The sequence below is a fragment of the Botrytis cinerea genome, chromosome 12 (genome assembly GCF_000143535.2).
Source record: "Botrytis cinerea B05.10 chromosome 12, complete sequence".
Taxonomy (NCBI): domain Eukaryota; kingdom Fungi; phylum Ascomycota; class Leotiomycetes; order Helotiales; family Sclerotiniaceae; genus Botrytis; species Botrytis cinerea.
Window position 1 is genome coordinate 1,058,401 of NC_037321.1, and position 22,051 is coordinate 1,080,451.

General features: G+C 44.5%; 7 protein-coding genes across 9 annotated transcripts; 4 read left to right on the forward strand and 3 right to left on the reverse strand.

Moving 5' to 3' along the window:
- Positions 1-665: 665 nt before the first annotated feature.
- Positions 666-3,306, reverse strand: BCIN_12g03110 (hypothetical protein). The gene is made up of 4 exons (XM_024696356.1): positions 1,801-3,306; positions 1,509-1,753; positions 1,039-1,425; positions 666-962 (listed from the first exon to the last, which is right to left on the reverse strand). The coding sequence occupies exons 1-4, from the start codon at positions 3,101-3,103 to the stop codon at positions 933-935; spliced, it is 1,965 nt and encodes a 654-aa protein (XP_024552164.1). The 5' UTR covers positions 3,104-3,306; the 3' UTR covers positions 666-932.
- Positions 3,307-3,928: 622 nt separating this feature from the next.
- On the forward strand, positions 3,929-5,492 carry BCIN_12g03120 (hypothetical protein). 2 transcript variants are annotated; one of them, XM_024696357.1, is made up of 4 exons: positions 3,929-4,005; positions 4,123-4,209; positions 4,325-4,667; positions 4,907-5,492. In XM_024696357.1, the coding sequence occupies exons 3-4, from the start codon at positions 4,458-4,460 to the stop codon at positions 4,979-4,981; spliced, it is 285 nt and encodes a 94-aa protein (XP_024552165.1). In that variant the 5' UTR covers positions 3,929-4,005; positions 4,123-4,209; positions 4,325-4,457; the 3' UTR covers positions 4,982-5,492. The 2 variants fall into 2 exon arrangements, with proteins under 2 accessions (XP_024552165.1, XP_024552166.1); XM_024696358.1 differs by having other exon boundaries at positions 3,929-4,209.
- A 145-nt stretch (positions 5,493-5,637) lies between these two features.
- BCIN_12g03130 (hypothetical protein) lies at positions 5,638-9,940 on the forward strand. Its single transcript, XM_024696359.1, has 8 exons — positions 5,638-6,255; positions 6,305-6,566; positions 6,620-6,749; positions 6,805-7,079; positions 7,135-7,348; positions 7,393-7,485; positions 7,531-8,198; positions 8,248-9,940. Exons 1-8 carry the CDS (start codon positions 6,044-6,046, stop codon positions 9,289-9,291), a joined length of 2,898 nt encoding a protein of 965 aa, XP_024552167.1. The 5' UTR covers positions 5,638-6,043; the 3' UTR covers positions 9,292-9,940.
- A 197-nt stretch (positions 9,941-10,137) lies between these two features.
- Positions 10,138-13,052, forward strand: Bcmlh1. The gene is made up of 3 exons (XM_024696360.1): positions 10,138-10,461; positions 10,516-10,695; positions 10,751-13,052. The coding sequence occupies exons 1-3, from the start codon at positions 10,357-10,359 to the stop codon at positions 12,692-12,694; spliced, it is 2,229 nt and encodes a 742-aa protein (XP_024552168.1). The 5' UTR covers positions 10,138-10,356; the 3' UTR covers positions 12,695-13,052.
- Positions 13,053-13,068: 16 nt separating this feature from the next.
- Positions 13,069-16,372, reverse strand: Bcrpn1. Its single transcript, XM_001558140.2, has 4 exons — positions 16,053-16,372; positions 15,930-15,997; positions 13,394-15,874; positions 13,069-13,325 (listed from the first exon to the last, which is right to left on the reverse strand). Exons 1-4 carry the CDS (start codon positions 16,195-16,197, stop codon positions 13,296-13,298), a joined length of 2,724 nt encoding a protein of 907 aa, XP_001558190.1. The 5' UTR covers positions 16,198-16,372; the 3' UTR covers positions 13,069-13,295.
- Positions 16,373-16,523: 151 nt separating this feature from the next.
- On the forward strand, positions 16,524-18,166 carry Bcrio2. The gene has a single exon (XM_001558141.2). It carries the CDS (start codon positions 16,616-16,618, stop codon positions 17,873-17,875), a length of 1,260 nt encoding a protein of 419 aa, XP_001558191.1. The 5' UTR covers positions 16,524-16,615; the 3' UTR covers positions 17,876-18,166.
- Positions 18,167-18,206: 40 nt separating this feature from the next.
- Positions 18,207-21,958, reverse strand: BCIN_12g03170 (hypothetical protein). 2 transcript variants are annotated; one of them, XM_024696361.1, is made up of 10 exons: positions 21,294-21,958; positions 21,134-21,195; positions 20,699-20,816; positions 19,813-20,539; positions 19,670-19,760; positions 19,532-19,621; positions 19,388-19,479; positions 19,018-19,332; positions 18,875-18,967; positions 18,207-18,819 (listed from the first exon to the last, which is right to left on the reverse strand). In XM_024696361.1, exons 3-10 carry the CDS (start codon positions 20,808-20,810, stop codon positions 18,675-18,677), a joined length of 1,665 nt encoding a protein of 554 aa, XP_024552170.1. In that variant the 5' UTR covers positions 20,811-20,816; positions 21,134-21,195; positions 21,294-21,958; the 3' UTR covers positions 18,207-18,674. The 2 variants fall into 2 exon arrangements, with proteins under 2 accessions (XP_024552170.1, XP_024552169.1); XM_024696362.1 differs by having other exon boundaries at positions 19,813-20,816.
- Positions 21,959-22,051: the final 93 nt, after the last annotated feature.

The following is a 22,051-nucleotide window of genomic DNA, read 5'->3' on the forward strand; positions in this document are numbered from 1 at the left end:
ACTTTAAATTCCATACTAACCATACTATATATGTAAGAAATCTCTAGCTAATGAACAAACCAGTATCACAATATGAAAATGAACACCTCAAAGACCAACAAGGGAGCGAGGGGAGACAATCTCAGATCAGTTCCAGAGTCCTACACAAAACAGAAAGTCCCTGAATTAATCTCTCAATAAGATTTAAAAAAAATTAGCCCCATACTTCGAATCATATCAGAAACCTCGCTCCTATCATTGCATTTCCGGCTATTATTCCCTGAAATACATGTAGCTAATTTCTAACACTCAAAGGACGACAACGACAACGACAATAATGATGACAACGATTCTGAAAACAATAATGATAATAATAACAATAGTTACAACGACAATGACCACCAACCTACAGATCTTTATAAGAATGATACCAAAACACTTTTGAATTACACCACAGCTCGCATACATAAGATCATTCTCTCATGAATTTCCAGTAGCCCGAAAGATCAGAGCTCTCGCTGGAGACGCGTTTCTTGAGCTGATAGTATATATTCATTTTTGCATGCTTTTCAAGAGGCTTGAGATTTCTTGCAATGGCCAAACGGAGTATTGGCGAACGAGATGCAACGCATCGTATCAGGAATCACGTGTATTCGATCTCGAAGATCCGGGAGAAAAAATTCCAGTGCTCATCCAATCTATTATTTGTATACATGCTCATGTACCGCAGACGGGGTATCTACAATTACAAGCCTTCGTTTATATAGACCAAGTCGGTCATAACATTGAAATGCTTTGTAAGAACCGAAGTGAAAAAGAGAGTGGTAAATGTTCGTAAATGTACCACGCAATAAATAAGAGCAATCGCCCAGTATTTCATTTTTTTTTCTCCTCCTTGCGCCGTGATACCCGATCCATTAAAACTCAAATCATCAAATCGTCAAAGCATCAAATCATCCTGCTGCGTTTCGGTCCTGTGCTGCCTATAAGAATTCTGCATTAGTAGTCTCTCCAAAAAAGGTTGAGTAGAATAAAAACATAAGAGGAAGCAGGTCATACCTCTACCGCATGTGCCCAGTCAGTCCTCACTAAGAACCAACCCTCAATTGCCGCTACCAATCCCAACGCCAACGCAACACCCAACCACAGTCCCTCCAACTGCCATCCTAATCCAAAAGCGGTGCCAAAGCTGATTGGCATGGCTAATACGTAATAACAGAAAAGATTGACATATCCGCCTATCTCTTGTCTTCCTAATCCCCTTAGCAACCCGCCGCAGTTCGCAGCTAGCGCATCGAAGAGCTGGAATGCTGCACAGAGAGGAAGAACGCTGGCGACAATGTTTATAACATCGAGGTCGTCGGTGAAGAGGCGTGGGACAATGTTGCGGAGTGAGGAGATGAGTGTGAAGTTGAATAGCCCAACTAAACAGGCACCATAAATAGCCTAGTAGCAAGCGTGCCTTTGTTAACAGGAGAGCATTGGGACAGGCATGGGAGGATTTGAGAATGGGAGGGAAAAGTACATACCACTTTCGAGCTGGTTTTAGCTGCATCTGAGAGGGTGGCGCCAATAAGGTTGGCCACACGAGTTGAAGCTGCAATAGAAATTGAGAATGGAATTTGGAAAGTCAACGCGGTTATGGTAGTGAGAACGCTTTGAGCTGCAAGATGCGTTACGGAGAAGTAACTTGATGCTAGAGTTAGAACTTCAAATGCTAAGTACTCTGCTAATACCATTACGAGACCAGGAAGAGCGAGTTTGATCATCGGACCTGATGACTGTTAAAAAACGATAAGGATGGAGCAGTTCAGAACTTACCCCAGTTATGGAATGCCCTCCATGTGAATCCATCCCAACATTCTTTTCCGTCCACGAATCGAACGTAGAGGAATAGTAAAAGAGGCAAGAGATTGTCTGTCACAGCAACGGCGATTGGAGCTCCAATGAACCCCCATTCAAACTGCCAAACAAATAGCCAATTCATGAAAGCATTAAGAGGTGCGCAAAAGAGTAAAACATAAGTTGTGGCAGAAAACAATCCTTGTGCTTGTACAAATCTTTTCGCACTTTCGAAAAGAGCAAACCCGGGAGCTCCAAGCAGTAGAATTCGTAGATACAGTCCTGCCAGTTCTGCAGAACGTTTCTCGGGTACGATGGTTTCCAAGATTTTCTCAGCATTCAACCAAACTATTCCAATTGGTATAGTCAAGGCCCAGAGAAACCATACCATTCTCTGCAACTGTAGTCCAACTAGACCTTTTCTACCAGATCCGTATGCTTGCGCACAAAGAGTGTCTAAACTTGTAGCCAATCCTTGATAGATAGCATATCCAGTAATATTTGCAGTCATACTAGCTAGACTGACAGCGCCTAGTTCTACCTTCCCGAGACGCCCCACGGTGAATATACTTGCAACAGTAAGGGAGTATTGGAGGACGAAAGTAACAACCAATGGGCTCGAGTACCTTAATAAAGTTTTCGCCTCTCTTTGCCAGGTTGTTTTAATCTTTCCTGCTGCTACAGCTTCCTCCCACTGTCTGTTTAATCTCTCGTGACGCGAACGCGCAGACTCAAGCTGTCCATTTGGCAGCAATGCTGAAGTCTCCGATGGCACTCCAGCCTCTTCATCGCCCATTGGCTTTGGTATTTTTGTGCTAAACAATTTCCCGTATAGTCGGTTGAAAGCGCTTCGCTTCACCGGTTCGGGGTGCTTCGGCGGAGCTAGATGATTGTCCCTCAATAGACTCCTTTCCTCATTTCTCGTTTCGTGTCTTTCCTTCTTAGTCAACCATGCTGTTTCTTTGAGTTGAGGGGTGACGGCAGGACGAGTGCCACCGAATGCCGCAACACCTGGCCGTCGATACGAATGTGTCATTGAATGTTGAGCTTCCGATTGTCGAATTGTAGAAGCCTCCGAAGACTCGTCTCCAGAGCTGGTACATTCATTGTGTTCTGGTGCTTCTGCTTCATTTGCGGGGTATTCTGCTAAATCGCGCGCAAGAGACTCTTGAGCTATGGGTGAGCTTGAGATGAATGAAGTGCTGAAAGGAGATCTGGCGATTGAATCCCGTAGATGGCCTTCATCTCCAGATTTGATCGGCACTGGAAAAGAAGTCGACATTGTTGCGCAATGGTATATTTCTTATCAATATCGAGTCTTCCAAGAGATACTCAATTATCTTTGATGAGAGCGAGTCACAGTTCTGACTCTTCCCTTCTCTCACTTCTCAATAACCTTTAAGAACTCATGCAATTAATTGACGCAATGCATGCAATGACGGTCCTACCATAATCCGCACTCACGAATAACGAATGAATATACTCAAGGAAGAAGAAAAAAAGATAGTCAAACATATGAACAAAACGAGCAGAGGTCAATTGGAAATCGAATGGGAGATCACTCACCGTCCATGCCAACCTAGTAAAATGCTAGCTCGCTCGCTCTCTCTTAATCTTTGCGGAATAAAAAATGGACGGACGCCATTGCCATTCAGAGAGAGCTCGTGGGTCCGCTTTCTTCTTGCATACCGGTCCCTAGCATGCTGACAATGGTTGCGCGGGTACGGCTACCACCCTCACCTAGGCAATGTCTTACGTTCAGCCCACTAATAAGTGTATGTGTCTGTACGCAAAAGAGCTTCCTCATCCAATAGCCAGTTCCAACGATCATGGCTGCTGCCCACTAGGCCCTGATAGGCAGGTATTTCCTTTCGAACAGAACTATCGGAAACCAGCTCTAGAGATACAACGATATCCGAACACCGATTCCGATAAGATCTGGTCGAGAAGATAGCAATAGTGGATGATCCGTCGTATGGCACGAGATGAATTGATCTGATTTGTCAAAACCCAAAATAGCCAGCCACCAAAAGCATAAAGGGTTCATGTGGCTATCCGAACAGTCGGGACGGATTAACAATAGAGCGAGTCCGTGGCCCGCTTTTCCGCTGCAGAGCACGCATAGGAATAGCAAAGTCCGGGGTATCGTTCCGGTGAAGCTTCAACTCCAATAAGTGACGAAAGGTACGTCAACAAAGAAAAGACATCGACCTCAGGCCTACTTAGCAGAAGCACTCAATTGATATCCAACCTTCACTCCTTGGTTCTTTAGAATCGATCTATTCTTACAATGTCTCGCAGCGAAGAGGGAGAATGCCAACGCTCTCCGCGGGAAGCATACTCACCAATTTATTTCCCTCGTCGTCCAGCACCGGTTGATGTCGCCAAGTATGTTCCATTGTTTCTTTCCGTGAATCCAGAGTCTTAAATGCCATCCAGCTCATATTCCCTATTCACCGAATTCTTCACACCTCGTCGGAGAGAACTAATGAACTTTCTCTAGCTACCATGGCGAATCGGTTTTCTGCACACCACCTCTTTTCGGGCCTCTCCTTTTCGATAATGTGGACTCCGACTGCCGCGACCACTGTGCTAACGAGCGAACGTTTCTCTCCTACCTCCGCCTTTCCATTTATATGACTATCGTTTCCCTCGCTATAGTCCTTTCTTTTCATTTAAAATCTACCCCCACCCAGCTCGAACTGCGCATGGCACAACCTCTGGGCATAATCTTCTGGGTACTGTCTCTCCTTTGCTTGGCCTTAGGATTTGGGAACTACATGAAGACGGTTAATAAGTACAGTCGGAGAGTGGCTATTGTGCAGAGTGGGTGGAAGACTCAAGGGGTGAGTGATGCATTTTCTTATCTTTTCCTTCCTATGGGGTTGATAATGTTGGGGGAAATTTGCTCTGTGAATTTCGGTTGCGACAGTGGCTTGTCTACCAACGGAGAAATTCCAAGTACCTTTGCGCAAGGTGGAAGAGATTTCAGTGGTTGATGCGCCGGTACCTAAGGGTGAATAGTGCTCTATCTCCACAATGGATGAGGGGATTCCATGGACAAGCTAATTTTAAACATATGTAGGTTCTCTCAACAGTTGCAGTCTCGATAATAGCAGTTTGTGTTTTATTCTTGGCAACGAGTTCGAAAAGAGCCTAGCATGAGGAACCGTAGTATCAGAGTTCACAAAGGTATTGCACGATTTCAAGCCATTTCGTTTATATTGCATGAGCTATGCCATAATGGAGCCCAATATCTTATTGCATGACATTTCGGATTCGACTTTTTGGCTTCAGTCCTTCCCAGATGACTTGGTGATATTTGTTTCTAGACTTCACGGTGTGGCCAAGTAGCACTTTGAAGCGTCCGTTGAGGATACAAAGGTACGCCGAGGATGTAATGAAGAGGATAGACTAATGTATGATGAAGTAAAAATAGCTGGCCACTTAGCAATATTTAGGTGGATTTGAAGAACTTTGCGATGTGATGAAACTAAGTTTTGAGTGTGCAAAGCTATCAGAAAGACGAAGAGAGAACTGACCATTTCTGGAGACTCTGGATTACTATGATGATGAAAAGTTCAAGTGTTTGGCTAGCAGTAACCTGTGGCTGGTTCTTGAATGTCTGTCTGATAATTGACTGATGATAAATCTACTTTAGTAATTTTACAACTAGAATGTATGGTTACATTACAGATAATTCCAGATGCAGGGAGTGAACAGATATTTCCGCACACAATGAAACATCCCCTCACCGGTAGCCAGAGGTACTTGCCAGCAGCAGGTATCTAGCGAGTCTGCAATGCTTAGTCTTTCGTTCAATAAAATAGGTCTGGAAGCAGCCGACCTGTTTCTATTTCATTGTATTTCTCTCTACACTTCCAATTGATTTGAGATAATAGATCCCACTCAGCATCGACGCTGATCCCATAATACAGTCGGTTTGCGAGCAATCGTTCCTTCCTCTCACTGTATCTCTGCGGTCCCAATCTCTGCAACTCCGCAAAGGAGGAAAGCGCAAGTAAACACACCTCGTATCCATATCATCTTAAATGGTTGAACCTCTCTTCTTCTCTTCCTTAAACAAACACACTCCATTTTGCTACACGGAGATTTTGATCACAACTTGCTTCCGGTTTTGCTTGCTTTTGCTTTCTGCTTTTTGATTTCTTGGTCCGATACAGACGTCTGTCGTATTGTGTGACGTTTTTGATTTCTCAAAATGGGATTCTACATCCTTTCCTCCATATTCCTAACGTTCCAGCTCAGTGAATTGGCATCGTCAATACGCCTCGGACATCGCGATCTCAATGCGGACTTTCTGCCATGCTACGACTATATAATTGCTGGAGGTGGTATTTCTGGACTCGTTCTTGCTAATAGATTGTCTGAGGATCCCGAAGTGGCGGTACTGGTTGTTGAAGCTGGAAATCTGTAAATATTTCCCACCAACATCTCTTGGCCATCACTAACACAGACCAAGGGACAATGACGAAGATTTCATCAAGTATCCTTTTGAAGATGGAGAGGGTCTAGGCTCAAATTATGACTGGAACCTTTGGACTGCTCCTCAAACATCTCTTGATGGCTCTTCCCGACCAATGGATTTAGGGAAAGGCGTTGGTGGTGGCAGTCTCATCAATGGCATGTGCTGGACCAGAGGTGGAAGTGCCGATTATGATGCATGGGTAGCTCTTGGAAACCCTGGTTGGGGATGGAACGATCTCCTACCTTATTTCAAAAGAGTAAGAACACATCCCCTCCCCTTTGAACGCAAGCTAAGCGTATGTTCATTCAGACCGAGAAATATACCAATGATGTCGATGCTGCGTTTGCCCATGAACTCTACATATACCCAGATGCTTCGACGCACGGTACGACTGGATATATTGATGTCTCGTATCCAAATTACTTCTATCCTCAATCTAGTTAGTTTCTAATCTTCGCTTACTCTCTAAAGACAATAATCTAACAGATAGCTAGAATTGTTCTTGGATGGACTGCGAGAGCTTGGAATACCTACTTTACTCGACCCAAACAATGGCACAACTGCTGGCGGGATGCTTATACCAAACAACCTTTCACCGGATAGTCAGACACGTTCTGATGCGAGGCGTGGGTATTATGATGGTTTTAACAACCGCCCAAATCTACACATTGCCACAGGCCTAGTTGTCATTCGAGTCTTGATGGGCTCTGCCCCCTCAGAAGTTCTTGCACGAAATCTTCCAGCTGGCCAATGGATTAGCGGTATCCAAGTGAGTCAATCATATTCAAAATAGTGGAATTGAAATATCCACTAACATTTCTTAGATTGCACCTTCTTTGAGTACGGTCGTACGCGAAATTTCATGTTCGCGAGAAGTCATACTTGCAGCGGGAAGTATTCACACCCCTCAGATACTTGAATTGTCTGGCATTGGTCAGCCATATATCCTTGAGCAGCTCGGCTTGCCAGTACACATCAATTTGCCAGGAGTGGGAGAGAACTTCCAAGATCATCCCTACGTTGGTGCCGTCTACTATTGTAAGTACATTTTTCATTCTTGCCGGCATCTCTAACATTGCTAGATACCAACTCTAATTACCGAACCATTGCACAGATTGACAATGATGCACAACTTCTTACACAAGCAGAGCAGGAATATTACGTCAATAAAACTGGTAGGATCATTACCCAGATATTGGGATTAATACTAAGAAACGCAGGACCCTGGACTGCTGGAGCAATTAACACAGTCGCATTCCCATCACTATCACAAATTACTTCAAATTGGGCCAACATGTTAACTGACGCAGAGAACCAAGGGGTAGCGGACTATTTAGTACCAGGCCTAGATGCAAGTGTTCTCTCAGGGTATGATGCCCAAAAAGACCTCATTGTCAAGCTTCTCAGCCGTTCTGATGTAAGTGCCTATGAGCTTCTCAATGATAATGTGGGGCTTATGTCTGTTGCTGCAATGCATCCTCTCTCTAGAGGGAGTGTTCATATTACAACGGACAATCCATATGTACCACCAGATATTGACCCACGCTACTGTTCAAATCCACTCGATCTTCAAATATTAACGGAAGCCCTTATGTTTAACAACAAAATTGTGAATACCGATTCTATGAAGTTGTTGCAGCCAAGACCTTACTACCCATTCCTTCCCAATGCTACACCAAAGACCTTGATACCTGCAATTGAATCGGGCTTACGAACGGAGTTTCACGGCTCAGGCTCAACCGCAATGATGCCACGCGAAATGGGCGGTGTCGTCGATCCAGACCTGCGTGTTTACGGAACCAAAAATCTTCGAATTGTCGATGCTGGCATCATACCAATGCTTCCTGCCTCTCATCTACAAGCACCTGTTTATGCTATCGCGGAAAAGGTATTATGCTTCCCATCAACTGTCTTCTTCCTTGCTGACGCAGTGATAGGCTGCTGACACCATAAAGCGCGACAACTATGGTTTATCTCCTCAAGGATGTGGCAAAGGTTCTTCTTTTGCACGTCCTGGTCCAGTCTTATCAAATTTGTCGATAAACTCTTTGAAGTTATCCGCCTCAAATCCGCCACCTAGTGCTACAACCCCTCAAGTTGTGAAGCCATCACCTTCATCACCACCTTCCACTCTATCGTCTTTGCAAATATTATCTCCTCCGGCAGGATTCCTTGTCCCTGGACCACAAGTAGAGAATATTTCCACTCCACCTATTCCTAATTTGGGGAGCCCGGTTCTCAGCGCTTCAGCAGTGTTCCCTGTTTTACAAGGCTGGAATGATTCTTCACATTCACTTGCCCACGACATGGGAAAAACTGTAGTTGGAACACCAGTAAGAAACTCCATCGCTCAGTCAACAGCCATGACTCCATCGGTTGGTGTCGATATTGGAAGCCCGACCCTTAGAAATGGTTTCGATAGTGCTTTTGTATCGTCTCTAGTTCCCACGGTACATGTTGCTCCCCTTCGCACACCAGATACAAAAACTTCTGCTACTACATCTATTGTACCGACATCCAACTTGCAAAGCAAATCCACTTCCCAGCTTTCATCTTCAAGCGAAAGAACTCAATCAACGATCATGAGCCAGGGGAATCCCACTCTCACAGCACCAGTCGTAGCAGCATCCGCGTCCTCATTACCTCTTTTACCACCAGCTACTGTTCAGAATACGCAAACTGCCATACAATTTGAAGCAAGTCAAACTTCTAAACCATTCACCACCAGCCAAAATGCATTGGCGGACGTGGCAGCTGTATTTGGAGCAAAATTTGAACAGGTAGCTTCAACTCTTGTTACTATTCCTGTAGCAGATACAAATACACAAGGGCCCACAATTACATCCCCTGTTTCTGTGCTCGATATACTTCCTGCAACACCACTGATGTTCAAAACTTTGGAAAGCTCTAATTTTCATAGTGTAGCGTCAATGCTGGAAGTCAAGTATGCAACCGTATCAACCGAGCCACTAGGTGGTTGAATTCAAACGGAATACGATCGAAAGTTTTGATGTTGTAACGAGATTCTATGGTGGAGATTTTATGTGATTCGAGGATATTGGAATGTACTGAAGGGGAGAATTGTAGTTTATGGAAGTTTTGGGAGGTAGTAGTATTTGCACAACCAATTTTGAACCTGTTACCTGTCATTAGACATAGAAGTTGCTTCTCACTGTAATTAGAATTATAGTTGTCAAATAAACATATTATCTGAATGAAAAACTGCATGCCCGTTGTGATCTGCAGCAGCTTGTCGATGTTCGATTTAATATTTGTGAGACGTTAACATTTCTTCACGACTTTAAAGTGCTTTTACATACTAATCTTCTTCCAGTTCAGTCTTTCCGTTTTCTCTGGTATCTGCATCGTCATTTCGGCAGAGTAGTCCAGGTATTCAACCCCGAATGAAAAATATATCCAGTCTGGTTTCGGCCGTGGTTACGTAGCTCTAAAAGAGAAGAAAATTAGCTGACATTCACAGCTGGCACCGTTTTGGATAAGGATTATTGGGGGAATCGTACCTGATTTGTTAACTTACCTGCAGATGGTTTATGGCCCCTGGAGTATATATATGCCTGCTCTAGATTAGTTTGACCCATGATCGTAGGAAATCCTGCTAGATGGAGGTCATTGTAATGTTGCGATTCTCACACATTCTGATGTACCTGAGGTTTGTCGCACATCGTTTCAGCCAATCGGACAGTAGAAGGTTGTATGCCGGGATACACCGCCCGGCAGAATTAACATGGATCTTTCGAAACTCCTTGCTTGCTATCTCTCATTGTTCTGGCCAATACTGAGATGAATACTTGCGATTTTTATATCTTGAATTGGTACTGCATGCAAAGACTGATGCTCCTTTAGAATCTGTATTCCTATATACTTTGGTGTTATACAGATGGCATTCTGACTTGATTCTTGATTCTTCATTGCTTCATCACCCACCCTGGTCTTGAATTCGAAATGTTGACTGCTAATTACACCTGACTTCAAATTTGATGCAGATCCATATCAGCCATTAAGCAGAAAGAAGAAAGGAAAACATAATGTCTGAGCCCATGGATATGGACGCAGGCACCGAAACATCAAGAGGCACAAAAAGAAAAGCCGAGAGTGAACTCCCAGAAGTTACTGCCCCTGGGCGTATCAAGGTGGGTTTAACGAAGTCACTAAACACCGATTTTTAAGCCCTAATTATTGTCTAGGCATTGGATCCCGATGTAGTCAATAAGATCGCTGCAGGCGAGATCATTGTAGCTCCGGTGCATGCTTTGAAGGAACTCATTGAAAATGCCGTTGATGCAGGCTCAACGTCCCTGGAGGTGCTGGTCAAAGATGGCGGCTTGAAGTTATTGCAAATCACTGACAATGGGCATGGAATTAATGTACGTATCAATTTACGTTCAAAAGTTTCTTTGTGTCCAAGCTAAGCGGTGATAGAAAGAAGATATGGCAATTCTATGTGAGCGTTTCACAACTTCCAAGCTCAAACAATTTGAAGACTTGACGTCGATTGGAACGTATGGTTTTCGTGGAGAAGCTTTGGCTAGTATTAGTCATATTGCACATCTCACTGTCACGACAAGGACGAAGGATTCGAATTGTGCCTTTAGAGCACATTATGATAGTGGACGTTTGATACCTGCAAAGCCTGGTCAAGGCTCTGATCCAAAGCCCATTGCTGGTCGTCCTGGTACACAAATCACGGTGGAAGATCTCTTCTATAATGTACCTACACGTCGTCGTGCTTTTCGATCAGCCTCGGAAGAGTATAACAAAATACTTGACGTCGTCGGTAGATATGCTATTCATTGCAAGGGGGTAGCGTTCAGCTGTAAGAAGCACGGAGAGGCTAGCACCACAATCTCAACACAGCTGGCTTCTTCCACTGTAGATCGCATTCGACAAATTCATGGCAGTGGAGTGGCAAATGAGCTGATTGAGTTCAAGTCTGCTGATCCGCAATGGGGGTTTACTGCTCAAGGATGGACTACGAATGCGAATTATCATGTCAAGAAGACAACCTTACTTTTATTCATCAACCATCGTGCGGTCGAGTCAACAGCTATTCGAAAAGCAATTGAGCAAACTTATTCTGCCTTCCTCCCTAAAGGTGGCCACCCTTTTACATATCTTAACCTTGAGATCGAACCTCATCGGCTGGATGTCAACGTTCACCCCACGAAACGCGAGGTCAACTTCCTCAACGAAGAAGAGATCATTGAGAAAATATGCAACGATATCCGTATCAAACTTGCCGACGTAGACAAAAGTCGAAACTTTATGACCCAAACCCTCCTTCCCGGAGCTCAAGTGCCACTGGTAGCCGACACGCTGGATCCTGTCGCATTCGCTGCCGCGGACAGAGCCCGAACCACTACTAGGCCATATGAGAACAACCTTGTTCGTACTGATGCCAAACTCCGTAAAATCACCACTATGCTGCCACCTACTACCAAGCCTACAACAACTGCCAACAGAGAAGCCACCCCCAATCCTTCTGGAAGCACCGTAGCCCCGAACTCCCAAGATATAGAATACACCCACTCTGACCGCGAACCAATTATATGTCGCCTCATGACCATCAAAGAGCTCCGTACCTCTGTCCGCGACTCTATGCACAACGAGTTGACCGAAATTTTCGCTAGCCACACCTTCGTTGGTATAGTCGATGAGCGTCGTCGCCTTGCTGCCATTCAGTCTGGCGTGAAGCTCTTCCTCGTCGACTACGCCGCTATATCTTCTGCCTTCTTCTATCAAGTCGGCCTCACTGACTTTGGCAACTTTGGAGAAATTCGTTTCAATCCCCCCTTATCCCTCACATCTCTCTTGACCCTTGCAGCCACTCACGAAAAAGCCACTCAGCCCCCGAATACATCCCCCGAAGATGATTTCGAAGTAGAAGACGTAGTAGAGATCGTCTCCGAACAACTTATCTCCCGCCGCGAAATGTTGCAGGAATATTTCTCGCTCTCCATTACCCCCGATGGTCTTGTCGAAGGAATTCCCCTCCTCCTCAAAAATTACACACCGGCTTTATCTAAACTCCCGCAATTTCTCCTCCGTCTAGGTCCGCATGTAAATTGGAATGATGAGAAAGAATGCTTTTCCTCCTTCCTACAGGAATTAGCTAGATTCTACGTCCCAGAACAATTACCTCCATCGCCCGGTCCAGAACATCAAGATGTGAACGAACCAGAAACTCAAACGACATCCATTTCTCCCGAGCTCAAACAACGCAGAGATGCAGTGAGGAAAATGGTCGAAGATGTACTGTTCCCAGCTTTCCGCTCTAGGTTACTCGCTACGAGAGACTTGATGGGGGGCGCGGTGCTCGAGGTGGCGAATTTAAAGGGCCTGTATCGTGTTTTTGAACGATGCTGAGAGGTCTTTTAATCCGATTTCGGGGAGGTCGGAACGGTGAGAAATGTATATGCAGGGTGTATTTCGCTGTATTATATAACATAACTTGGAATGGGGCGGACTGAGTTGGAATGGCATTATATACATCATTGCATTGTATCGTGTTGCATGTGCTACTGGGTAGACTGATAATTAGACATACTGTACTTTTGGGATTCACATCATATATACATAGCATAGCACATTAGAAAGGGGTAGCCGAGTCGAGGTTAGCAATCGCATTTTCTCGCTTTTTGGGAATGGAGAAGTCTATAGTAGGCACCATAATGGTTAGAGATAGTAAGCATAATTACCATATCCTGTGCTCTATACCTTTTCACGTCATCACATCACGCTGCATCAAATCACAATACCGTTTTTTTTTTATTTCATCAACCTAATAGCGCTGCAAATCATCCATCATCTATCATTTTTCATTTTTCGTTTTCATTGCGTAGTTGTCCCCACATCTCCCCTTCATTCAAGGGAACATGATATGCATGTCTACCTACTATAGCTCCTCCCCCCGCCCTCCATTATAATACAATAGTTTAATATTCCTTTCATTTGCTATCTCAGCACTCTAGCTTTTTCCATCTTCCCACTCTGGGTTCTATTTTCAACGTTAGCATTAATCCAAATTTATAAATGAGCAAAAATTTATATGGCTTCAAAACATACCTTTCTCAAAATGACAAGACCCTCCAGATTACTGCTCAAACTAATATATTGTTCATCTTCCAATTCCGCTCTCTCGCCATATGCCAAAAGTACAGGGGTACTCTGTGTTTGCCAACCAGTGATAGTCTTAGGACGACCAGCTTGTCCTACAACATCAACGGCTTGTCCAACTCGAACATTGACTGTTAATGGCTTAAGATCTTCGTCAAGAGTGACGAGGAATCGAGGGTGCATAGCTGTAACGAGGTAGTATAGGAGGTAATGTGATTTGGTGGTGACGAATTGTTTGGCATCGATCATAGCAACCAAGACGGAGAGAAGACCACCGGCTGCTACTCGAGAGAGTACTTGGCGGTCGGTGTGGAATGGGTTGATGGAAAGTGTTCCTTTACCCATGTGAAGCAGACCTTGGGCGATTCTTACCATGAACAAGGCGTCAGGATCACGGTGGTAATAGCTAGCCAATTGTCGGAGCAATTGAGCCAGTCTAGCATTGTTGGTTCCAGCACCCAAGAGACCCATTGCAAAGATAGCATTAATCGCAACATCATTGTCATTGTCGTGACTGTAACGAGATAATGTATCATAAACCTTCATCTGTGGGTTACTAGGACTTAGAAGACCCATAGCGAGAGGAACTGCTTTTCGGATATTGGCTTCACCGTAGTGCATCAAATGAGCGAATTGACGCAAAACCATCTCTTGACCAACATCTTCTCCCATAGCGACCAAACCAAGACCGAGGACAGCATAGGCTTGAAGTAATTCATCGCCTTTCTTATCATCACTCTCTTCAATATGATCATTACAGATGTGGAGAAGTTCTTGGAGCTTCAAAACTGTTCCTGTTCCAGCCCAGGCACAAATTTCTGCCAAAACAGCTGTTGGCTTAGACATGGGGTGATCAACAGCCTTCAAAGTCTCGAGGATAACGTCAACGTTCTCTTGTTGTCCAAAGAACAACAAACCCAGACCAAGAGCCATAAATCGAGTCCACTTGTCCTTAAGCTGAGATTTGCGATCATCATCGAGGAAAGTTTGGAAGATGGCTTCAGTGATATCACTGTTACCAGATCCAACGAAGATCATACCCAAAGATAAAGCTGCCATGGCGGAAATTTGCATTTCCACGGAGGTATCGGTAACAATAGGTAAGAGAAGCTCCAAAAGTTGCTCCCTGTTTGATCCAGCATACGCAAGACCAAGACCCATAATAGCACCAACTCTAACAAGAGGGTTTTTGTGGTTAAGCTTATCCTCTTCACCAAGAAGAGCGAGAGCAGGTTCAGAATCAATTCGTACTCCAGAATTCATTATACCGATAGCCAATAGAGTACCGGCTTGGATTTGAGTTTCGGGGGCGTATGTATATTTGTCAATCTTGTCCAAACCGGTCTCAACGTCCCAGAGAAGTAATGTACCCATCGACGCAACTGTGGACATCATTCCCTCCTCCTTAGTTTTCCATACCCAACTTGCCTTCTCGTCTTCAACCATCATCATCTTATCATTGCCGAACCCAGCGTTTACGAAAGCATTGACAAAACCTGCTGCCAAGTTGTGCCCAGCAGAGTCAAGGTTGGTTAATCCCGCGACCCTATTGCTCTCCAGATGACTCTTGTAAATATCTTCGGTCGTCTTTGGATCCAAAATATTTAATTCCTTGGCTAATGCCTTGAAATGCTCCGGCATCTTAGTGTTATACATACACTCCATGATCTCCTGGTCCTCGCTGGTTTCGGATGGTAGGTCGTCAAGAACTATTCTTTGGCGAGCAATGAGGAAAGCCATTTGTTTCTTCAATGCCGGGTCTGTTGTGGAATCGAAATCGGATCTGACGAGCTCGAGATCGTTTAACCTAATAGCAAGGACAATTGCCTGGGTAAGTTGGTTGTACTTCTTGTAAATATCGTGTGCGGTTTTGAGGAATGTCTGATCCTCTGGATAAGTCAAGAGGTTGACCATGCTGACCATGTAGAGGCATGCTCGTGTGTAGGTTTCCTTATCCAGATAATTTGGGATTTGGTCGATAATTTCAAGCTCGCTCATCAAATCAACAGCATCAGCCTCGGCGTTACTCTTCAAGAATAATGGCACAAGGATCAAGGCTAGATCAATAAGATCTTGAGTTGGTTGATCTTCTGCTAATCTCTTGCTGTACATCTCTCCCAATTCCAAAGCAAGATGTCGTGTATATTCATGACCCCATGAGGCAATGTCTGATGTAGGTGCAAGCAATCGAAACTTGAGAGTGTCCTGTCTTTCTTCATCCGAAAATGTCATACCAATAACTGAAAGAACATCTGCAAGAGATGTTTTGTCGTCCCCTTCTGGCCATTGTTCGTACAACTTAATCATAGGCTCGTAATGCGGTCTAAGGAACTTGAGAGGTTTTGGTACAGCGGTCATAGATGAAGTGGAGGTTTTGATCGAATCTTTGATGGCTTCGAGGGCACTTTTGTACAGACTTGTGTCGGATTCCTATATCAAGATTGTTAGGTTTACTTGCAAAATCCAATAATGACCATTTGCATACTGTTAATCGCTCCACCAGCATATCAAGCTCACTCTTCAGTTGTTGATCCTCCTCGCTGAGCTCCTCCGCTAATACAACAGCCATGTTAGTAATTGCCCGTCTACTCCATTACCAACAACATACCTCCAACAACCGGCTCTTCTTTCGCCCCATTAGCTATAGGCTTTCCATCTTTATCCTTCTCTACCTCCTCTGGCTTCTTGGGATCTGAGACCGCCTTGCCTTTGCCCTTGTCAACAGACTTTGGTGGTTCGCCATCTTGCGCCATGTTGTTTCTAATGGTTGATGTGGGAGCGGCGTTTCTGAACTTGGTGGGAATATGAAAAGAAAGGCTAAAGACAATGCGCAGGAAGGGTATAAATCACCACAAGTCAAGTAGTAGTGAAAGTGAGTGGTATATCGTGGAATTCGTGATAGACTTTTGATTCTTAATAAGGTCCTCCAGGCAGGTCTGCTTTCGCGTCTAAGCAGCTTCACCAGATCATAGCTCAAGTAGTGTCACTAGCAGCCGAACCGTACCAACCTTAATTGCACACCCGAGGACGCTTCGTCCAATGAGAGTGAATTTAACAATACTTTACTAAAACCACCCTCGCAGCCATTCACAGCCCAGCGGCAGAAAATCCCAAAAATTAATTTCTAGAGAGCGCATCAAATTACAACAATACCGTATAACAACTTTCAAGATGAAGTTGGATACTAAGGCTATGCGGTATTTGACCGCTGAAGACTGGCGCACACTTACAGCAGTCGAACAAGGTTCCAAAAATCATGAAGTTGTCCCTACAAAACTCATCGAACAATTATCAGGTCTCCGAGGCGGGGTTCACAGATGCATATCCGCACTCGCAAAAGTCAATTTAATCGCACGTCTCAAGAACGCAAAGTACGATGGCTATCGTCTCACATACGGAGGACTCGATTATCTTGCGTTGAATACGTATCGCAAACGCAAGGATGTCTACAGTGTCGGAAATCAAATTGGGGTTGGAAAAGAGAGTGATATTTTCGTGGTGGCAGATGAGAAGGGAGTGCAGAGGGTCCTAAAGATCCATCGATTGGGACGAATATCATTTAGAACGGTCAAGGCGAATCGAGACTATCTACGACATCGATCCTCGGCATCATGGATGCATATGTCACGATTGGCAGCGCTGAAGGAATTCACATTCATGACGGCTCTACGAGATAATGGATTTCCAGTCCCCGAACCACTCGCACAATCTAGACACACTATAGTTATGTCTTTGATCGATGCATTCCCTATGCGTCAAATATCTTCCGTTCCAGATCCAGCGTCCCTATACGCCGAACTCATCTCCATGATCCTACGCTTAGCACAATATGGTCTCATTCACGGCGATTTCAACGAATTCAACATTTTAATCAAGGAAGAGACCAACCCAGAAAATCCTGAAGAGGTACTCAGTTTGACTCCTATTCTTATTGATTTTCCACAAATGGTTTCTGTCGATCATGTAAATGCGGAGTACTACTTTGATCGAGACGTCAACTGCATCAAGCGATTTTTTGACCGACGATTCCATTTCACAAGCAATGAGAAGGGTCCTCATTTCAAGGATGCTCGCAAACTTATCGGCAAGGATGGTGTAAAACGACTTGATGTTTCTGTTGAGGCATCGGGATTCTCAAAGAAGATGGCGAAAGAGCTTGAGGCATACATGAAAGCGGTAGGCGTTGATGGTGATGGCGAGCCTGGAGCAGAAAGAAGTGATGATGACTTTGACGACGACGAAGATGATGATGACGACGAGGAGGAGGATGAAGAAGAGGAAGAAGAAGAAAAGGAGGCTGCAGATCCTGCCAACGTGGAACAGCAGAATGAAGAGACTACAGAGACAAAGCCGAAGGGGGATGCTGAACCATCGAATGATGACAAGGAAGAACTGTCATTGTCCAATCTTAAGATCGAAGAGAAGACTTGATTCTATTTCGCAGCCAAAACAAAAATAACAATTGATAATAAATGTGCGGCTTATCACTTACCTGGAGAAGTTGCTTCTTACTTTGTGGTGACCCATACTATCAATATTCGATGTAGCCAGGCAAAGAGCATTTTAAAGGACTGCTACAGTAACATTGGATCACGACAATTGTAGTATGATCGCATCACGACTCCCTCGAGAGTGTTTGATCGGAGCCATCAATGTGGGTATCGGTCACTCCAAAATCAAGGAAAGCACCAAAGTCCTAATTTGTCGAAGTTGCAGTGTGCATCCTCCTCCGTTATGTGGCTAGTTTCAAGACATACACTTTTGATCATAGATATAATGGGAAGTTGATGCAAATTTAGCTTGATTATGCTACAGAAAAGTCTCATCTACCTAGTACTGTTGCAACAAGAGCAATGAAAACGAAAGAAATTACAAAGAAAAGAGTAATCTGCCTGATATCCTCACACTCTGACATAAAAGTAATGTTTCGCACCACTATCATCAATATGTCACACCCTCGTGGATGTACAGATCGCCAGCCTCGAAAAATATTGAACTAGAAGCGAGTATGTAATGTAACATAGATAATACTTCGACCAGGATTATGTATGTATGCTTGGTGAATAAGCATGTATGCTGGAAGATATTGATTCATCATAATAGGTATCGTTGAAAGCGGGGTATGCTTCGTCGTGGCGAAGCAAGTGTTGGTGCAATAATGAAATTTGGGCCACAAAATTGAGTAAATGTTGACATGAAGGTATGATGATACAAAACCATCTTGATCTCTCTACTTGCGAGCGGATGGAGAGGTGATGGAAGCACTATGTGCAATGGATGAACTGTGTACGACAACTGGGGAATCGTGAATCGTGACTCCATCGTCAGCTGAGCCACTCTCGGAAACGGTTGGAGTGACGCTTGGGAGAACGGTACTGACGACAAGTTAGTATTCAAGTGCCTCATAGATTGCCCGTGGAATAAGCTCACTGGGTCAAAGGCTTCTTGGGAGAGGCTTCGGTCAAGGAAACTTTGACAACCGATCGGTCCAAGTCCTTGAAACCTGAGACACGTCCAACAGGGCTAAAATCACATTAGCATCGTCACTGTAAAGTCATAATGGTATGGCATACCTTGGAATACCATCTCTCTTCCAGGATCCACTGGATCTGGAGCCAGGAAGGTGACGAGCAATCTGAGAAGCTCGGGGAAGAATTGGGGATGGCATTGGGGGAGAAGCCAATGCAATCATGTCGGCAGCTGGGGCACCATAAGCTCCAACGTTGTACTCATTGGTTCGAAATTGACGACGTTCAGTGGTGATTCGCTTCAAATCCTTTTGTGCTGGAGTGTCGGCATAACGAACTTGAAGTAAGAGACCTTCTTCGCCGATGGGCTGGCCGTGGAACTTTCTGATGATCTCCTCGCAGACATCACGGTTTTCGAAACTGAAACACAATAATAAGTATATATTAGTGGCAGGGTGGAAGATTTTCAACTTACCGAGCAAATCCAACGCCTCGGCTGTGGTTTTGGGAATCACGAAGAATGCGGCTACTGCTGACCTTGTAGTCCATGAAGATAGCACCAAGTTCCTACAACAAGATTAGTTGAAGTAAGGGTAACTAGGCACGAGAACTGCCTTACGGATTCGGTCATAGTCTTTGGCAAATTGGAAACATAAAGATTGGTGGATGCCTCATCGCCCTCTGCCTTAAGACGAGCATTGAAGGATTCCTGTGAAAAATTAGCCACCATCAAGGAAACATGTGGTTGAAGACATACTCTAGCAAAACCGACTTCGTAACCAAGTTCCCAGAAACCACGGATGCACATCTCCGAATCACGGACGTCAAAATACTTAGCGAAACCAAATCTACAAAGCTGTTAGTGGCAGTAAGAAACTTCCTTGTAGAAAAACGGCATACCCCTTGCAAGCACCAGTGGCTGTATCAATAATTGCCTTGGAGGTCTCGACTTTACCGAAGCGGGCAGCATATTGTGCAAGTGTCTCGTCATCCGTATTTGGGTGAAGTCCACGAATGTAGACATTGCGGTTGTTCTTAATGGGGTTGTGCAAACTCTGATCCAAAGTTCTCATGTTCTCAGTTGGGGTAAAAACCGCTGGAACTGCCTTTGGAATTGGTGGAAACTGCTTCAAAAGGGCTTGGATATCAACACCGATTGGAAGTGTTGGGTAAGGAAGTGCCTTGACGAGTGATTGAGCATGAGGGACTGGAAGCTGCTGAGGAGATGGGGTAGAGCCGAATGGAGATCGGTCAATCGCAGCAATATGAGCACCAGATTCACGATTGGCGAATGAGGCATAGTATGGTGTTCCAGGAAGAGACTCGGTAGTGGAGTAAGAGCCGCGACGATTTTCGAGGCCAGGAACATCCTTGGTGGAGTGGGAATGATCAGATCTGTCAGCATAGTAGGCAGATCGGGCGTTTGGGGTGTAGGGAATGTTTTGTTGGTATCCTGGAACATAGCCAGGGTAGACCGAAGATGCCTGTGCAAGATAGGGTAATGCTCCAGGGAAGGAGTTCATGTTGTATGCATTCTCAGATAACTGCTGAGGGGCTAACGATTGTGGCTGGAACATACTTGGTGCATACACAAGGCCATCAGGGGTAACTTGAAAGTAGACTTGGCCTGTCCCCAAATGATGTTGGTTAGTAGCCATTGGACCCGTAGAATTAGGCATGCTGCCAGGAATAGCTAAACCAGCAAACTGATTCATCATTGCGTTCATGGCACCGTCCCCAGCTTGGGTAATGCCAGTGCTGGCCTGGGCATATGTGGCTTGCTGACCTTGAGAATCTCGAGTTGTGCGAGCTTGTTGCTGAGTGTACATGGTTGCTGTGGTGCGGTTTGGGAATGTATTTGCTGCTTCGGCGTGTGTAGCAGTTTGAGGGTAAGACATGGTATCCTGCACGTAAGATATTTGTTAGTATCAAATATGAGTTGATGGTTGATGGAAGATGTAGTTGATGGGAGATGAAATGCATCGAAGATATAAATAAGGATAGGAGGATCAGAAGTGGGGAAATTCGAAGAGAATATTTCCTTGTGAATGATAAGAAGCAGTGAATAAGGACAGTGAAAGTGAAGTGTTAGAAATGATGTTTGTGACCCGGCGGAACAAAGCAGATGGCCAGACATCATCGATCGGGAATCTGCAATGCCGAAACAGATTGATTGGATACAATCGAGAGAATCGAGGAATTGAGACACTGCTTGACTTACTTTGCAGTTCTTGACAAGAACAACGCTTTTTGCTCAAACAATGGCGTTCTCAAGCAATCCAGCTAGAGAGTTCCACAGTTAGCGACCGCCAATCGAGGACGAAAGAGAGAGAGTACGAGAGTGAGTGACTGAGTGAGTGAATGAGTTCAATTCCCATTACCTTTTTCAAAAGACGATTGGACGGAGACTACTGCCTTTCTGATGGCGTTTTCCAGATGTATGATAGGACGAGTAGAAGTAAACTTGAATAAGCTACTTTCAAGAAACAGGAAGAAAATGAATTTAGTAGCGAGTAGAGTTTTCTAGAATGATAGAAAGCTATCGAGCCAGGTGGTTGTTGTGAGGTAGAGATTGTGATGAAGAATTGGTTTTAATGTGATTTGGTGTGGAAAGAGAAGAACAAAAGGAAGAGGAAGAGGACGAGAGGATGAGATGAGAAGTTGGTTAAGAAGGGGACCATGAAGCTAAGAGCAACTGAAGGACCGGAAGGAGGTGAAAATGGAAAGAACGTATTTGTCGGAACTTCTTAAAAATGGCAACAAGTGCCGGTGCCAGCTCGAGTAATGTTGTTGCTGTCCTTATATGAGGCAGTCGCAGACGATGTGATGATAATGTGACAACGTGGTAACGTGATCATTTGAAGATAGATTTGACAATCGCTGTTGCTATCACTCGGGACTGGTTCAAAGTGGGAAAGTGACGATGCTGGCTTATTCAATATTGGGATTTTCTCTGCAAAAGAGTTGGCAACCAATTGTTATTTTGGATGAGAATGGAAGGTTCGAGTTCTTCCTTGCGATGTTTAGCAAGTTAACCAACCCAAGCAGGAAAGAGTGAATCGTGCGAGGGCGATTGCCATCAGAGTACCTGAGCAGTGAAGATAAGATGGAAAGTATAAACAAACATATGAATGTAAAC

Excerpts from the sequence above, each read along its gene's own strand:
- Bcmlh1 (XM_024696360.1), top strand. The coding sequence starts at position 10,357 with ATGTCTGAGCCCATGGATATGGACGCAGGCACCGAAACATCAAGAGGC. Across the intron at positions 10,462-10,515 it reads CTGCCCCTGGGCGTATCAAG|GCATTGGATCCCGATGTAGT; the intron begins GTGGGTTTAACG and ends ATTATTGTCTAG. Across the intron at positions 10,696-10,750 it reads ACAATGGGCATGGAATTAAT|AAAGAAGATATGGCAATTCT; the intron begins GTACGTATCAAT and ends AAGCGGTGATAG.
- BCIN_12g03120 (XM_024696358.1), top strand. The coding sequence starts at position 4,112 with ATGTCTCGCAGCGAAGAGGGAGAATGCCAACGCTCTCCGCGGGAAGCA. Across the intron at positions 4,210-4,324 it reads GCACCGGTTGATGTCGCCAA|CTACCATGGCGAATCGGTTT; the intron begins GTATGTTCCATT and ends AACTTTCTCTAG. Across the intron at positions 4,668-4,906 it reads GTGGGTGGAAGACTCAAGGG|GTTCTCTCAACAGTTGCAGT; the intron begins GTGAGTGATGCA and ends AAACATATGTAG.
- BCIN_12g03110 (XM_024696356.1), bottom strand. The coding sequence starts at position 3,103 with ATGTCGACTTCTTTTCCAGTGCCGATCAAATCTGGAGATGAAGGCCAT. Across the intron at positions 1,754-1,800 it reads GAGGGCATTCCATAACTGGG|GTCCGATGATCAAACTCGCT; the intron begins GTAAGTTCTGAA and ends AACAGTCATCAG. Across the intron at positions 963-1,038 it reads ACTGGGCACATGCGGTAGAG|GCAGCACAGGACCGAAACGC; the intron begins GTATGACCTGCT and ends GAATTCTTATAG.
- Bcrpn1 (XM_001558140.2), bottom strand. The coding sequence starts at position 16,197 with ATGGCGCAAGATGGCGAACCACCAAAGTCTGTTGACAAGGGCAAAGGC. Across the intron at positions 15,875-15,929 it reads TGCTGGTGGAGCGATTAACA|GAATCCGACACAAGTCTGTA; the intron begins GTATGCAAATGG and ends ATCTTGATATAG. Across the intron at positions 13,326-13,393 it reads GTCTTGTCATTTTGAGAAAG|AACCCAGAGTGGGAAGATGG; the intron begins GTATGTTTTGAA and ends CGTTGAAAATAG.
- BCIN_12g03170 (XM_024696362.1), bottom strand. The coding sequence starts at position 20,810 with ATGTCTTACCCTCAAACTGCTACACACGCCGAAGCAGCAAATACATTC. Across the intron at positions 19,480-19,531 it reads CAAAGACTATGACCGAATCC|GAACTTGGTGCTATCTTCAT; the intron begins GTAAGGCAGTTC and ends ATCTTGTTGTAG. Across the intron at positions 19,333-19,387 it reads CGAGGCGTTGGATTTGCTCG|TTTCGAAAACCGTGATGTCT; the intron begins GTAAGTTGAAAA and ends ATTGTGTTTCAG.
- Bcrio2 (XM_001558141.2), top strand. The coding sequence starts at position 16,616 with ATGAAGTTGGATACTAAGGCTATGCGGTATTTGACCGCTGAAGACTGG.
- BCIN_12g03130 (XM_024696359.1), top strand. The coding sequence starts at position 6,044 with ATGGGATTCTACATCCTTTCCTCCATATTCCTAACGTTCCAGCTCAGT. Across the intron at positions 6,750-6,804 it reads TTACTTCTATCCTCAATCTA|AATTGTTCTTGGATGGACTG; the intron begins GTTAGTTTCTAA and ends ACAGATAGCTAG. Across the intron at positions 7,349-7,392 it reads CGTTGGTGCCGTCTACTATT|ATACCAACTCTAATTACCGA; the intron begins GTAAGTACATTT and ends TAACATTGCTAG.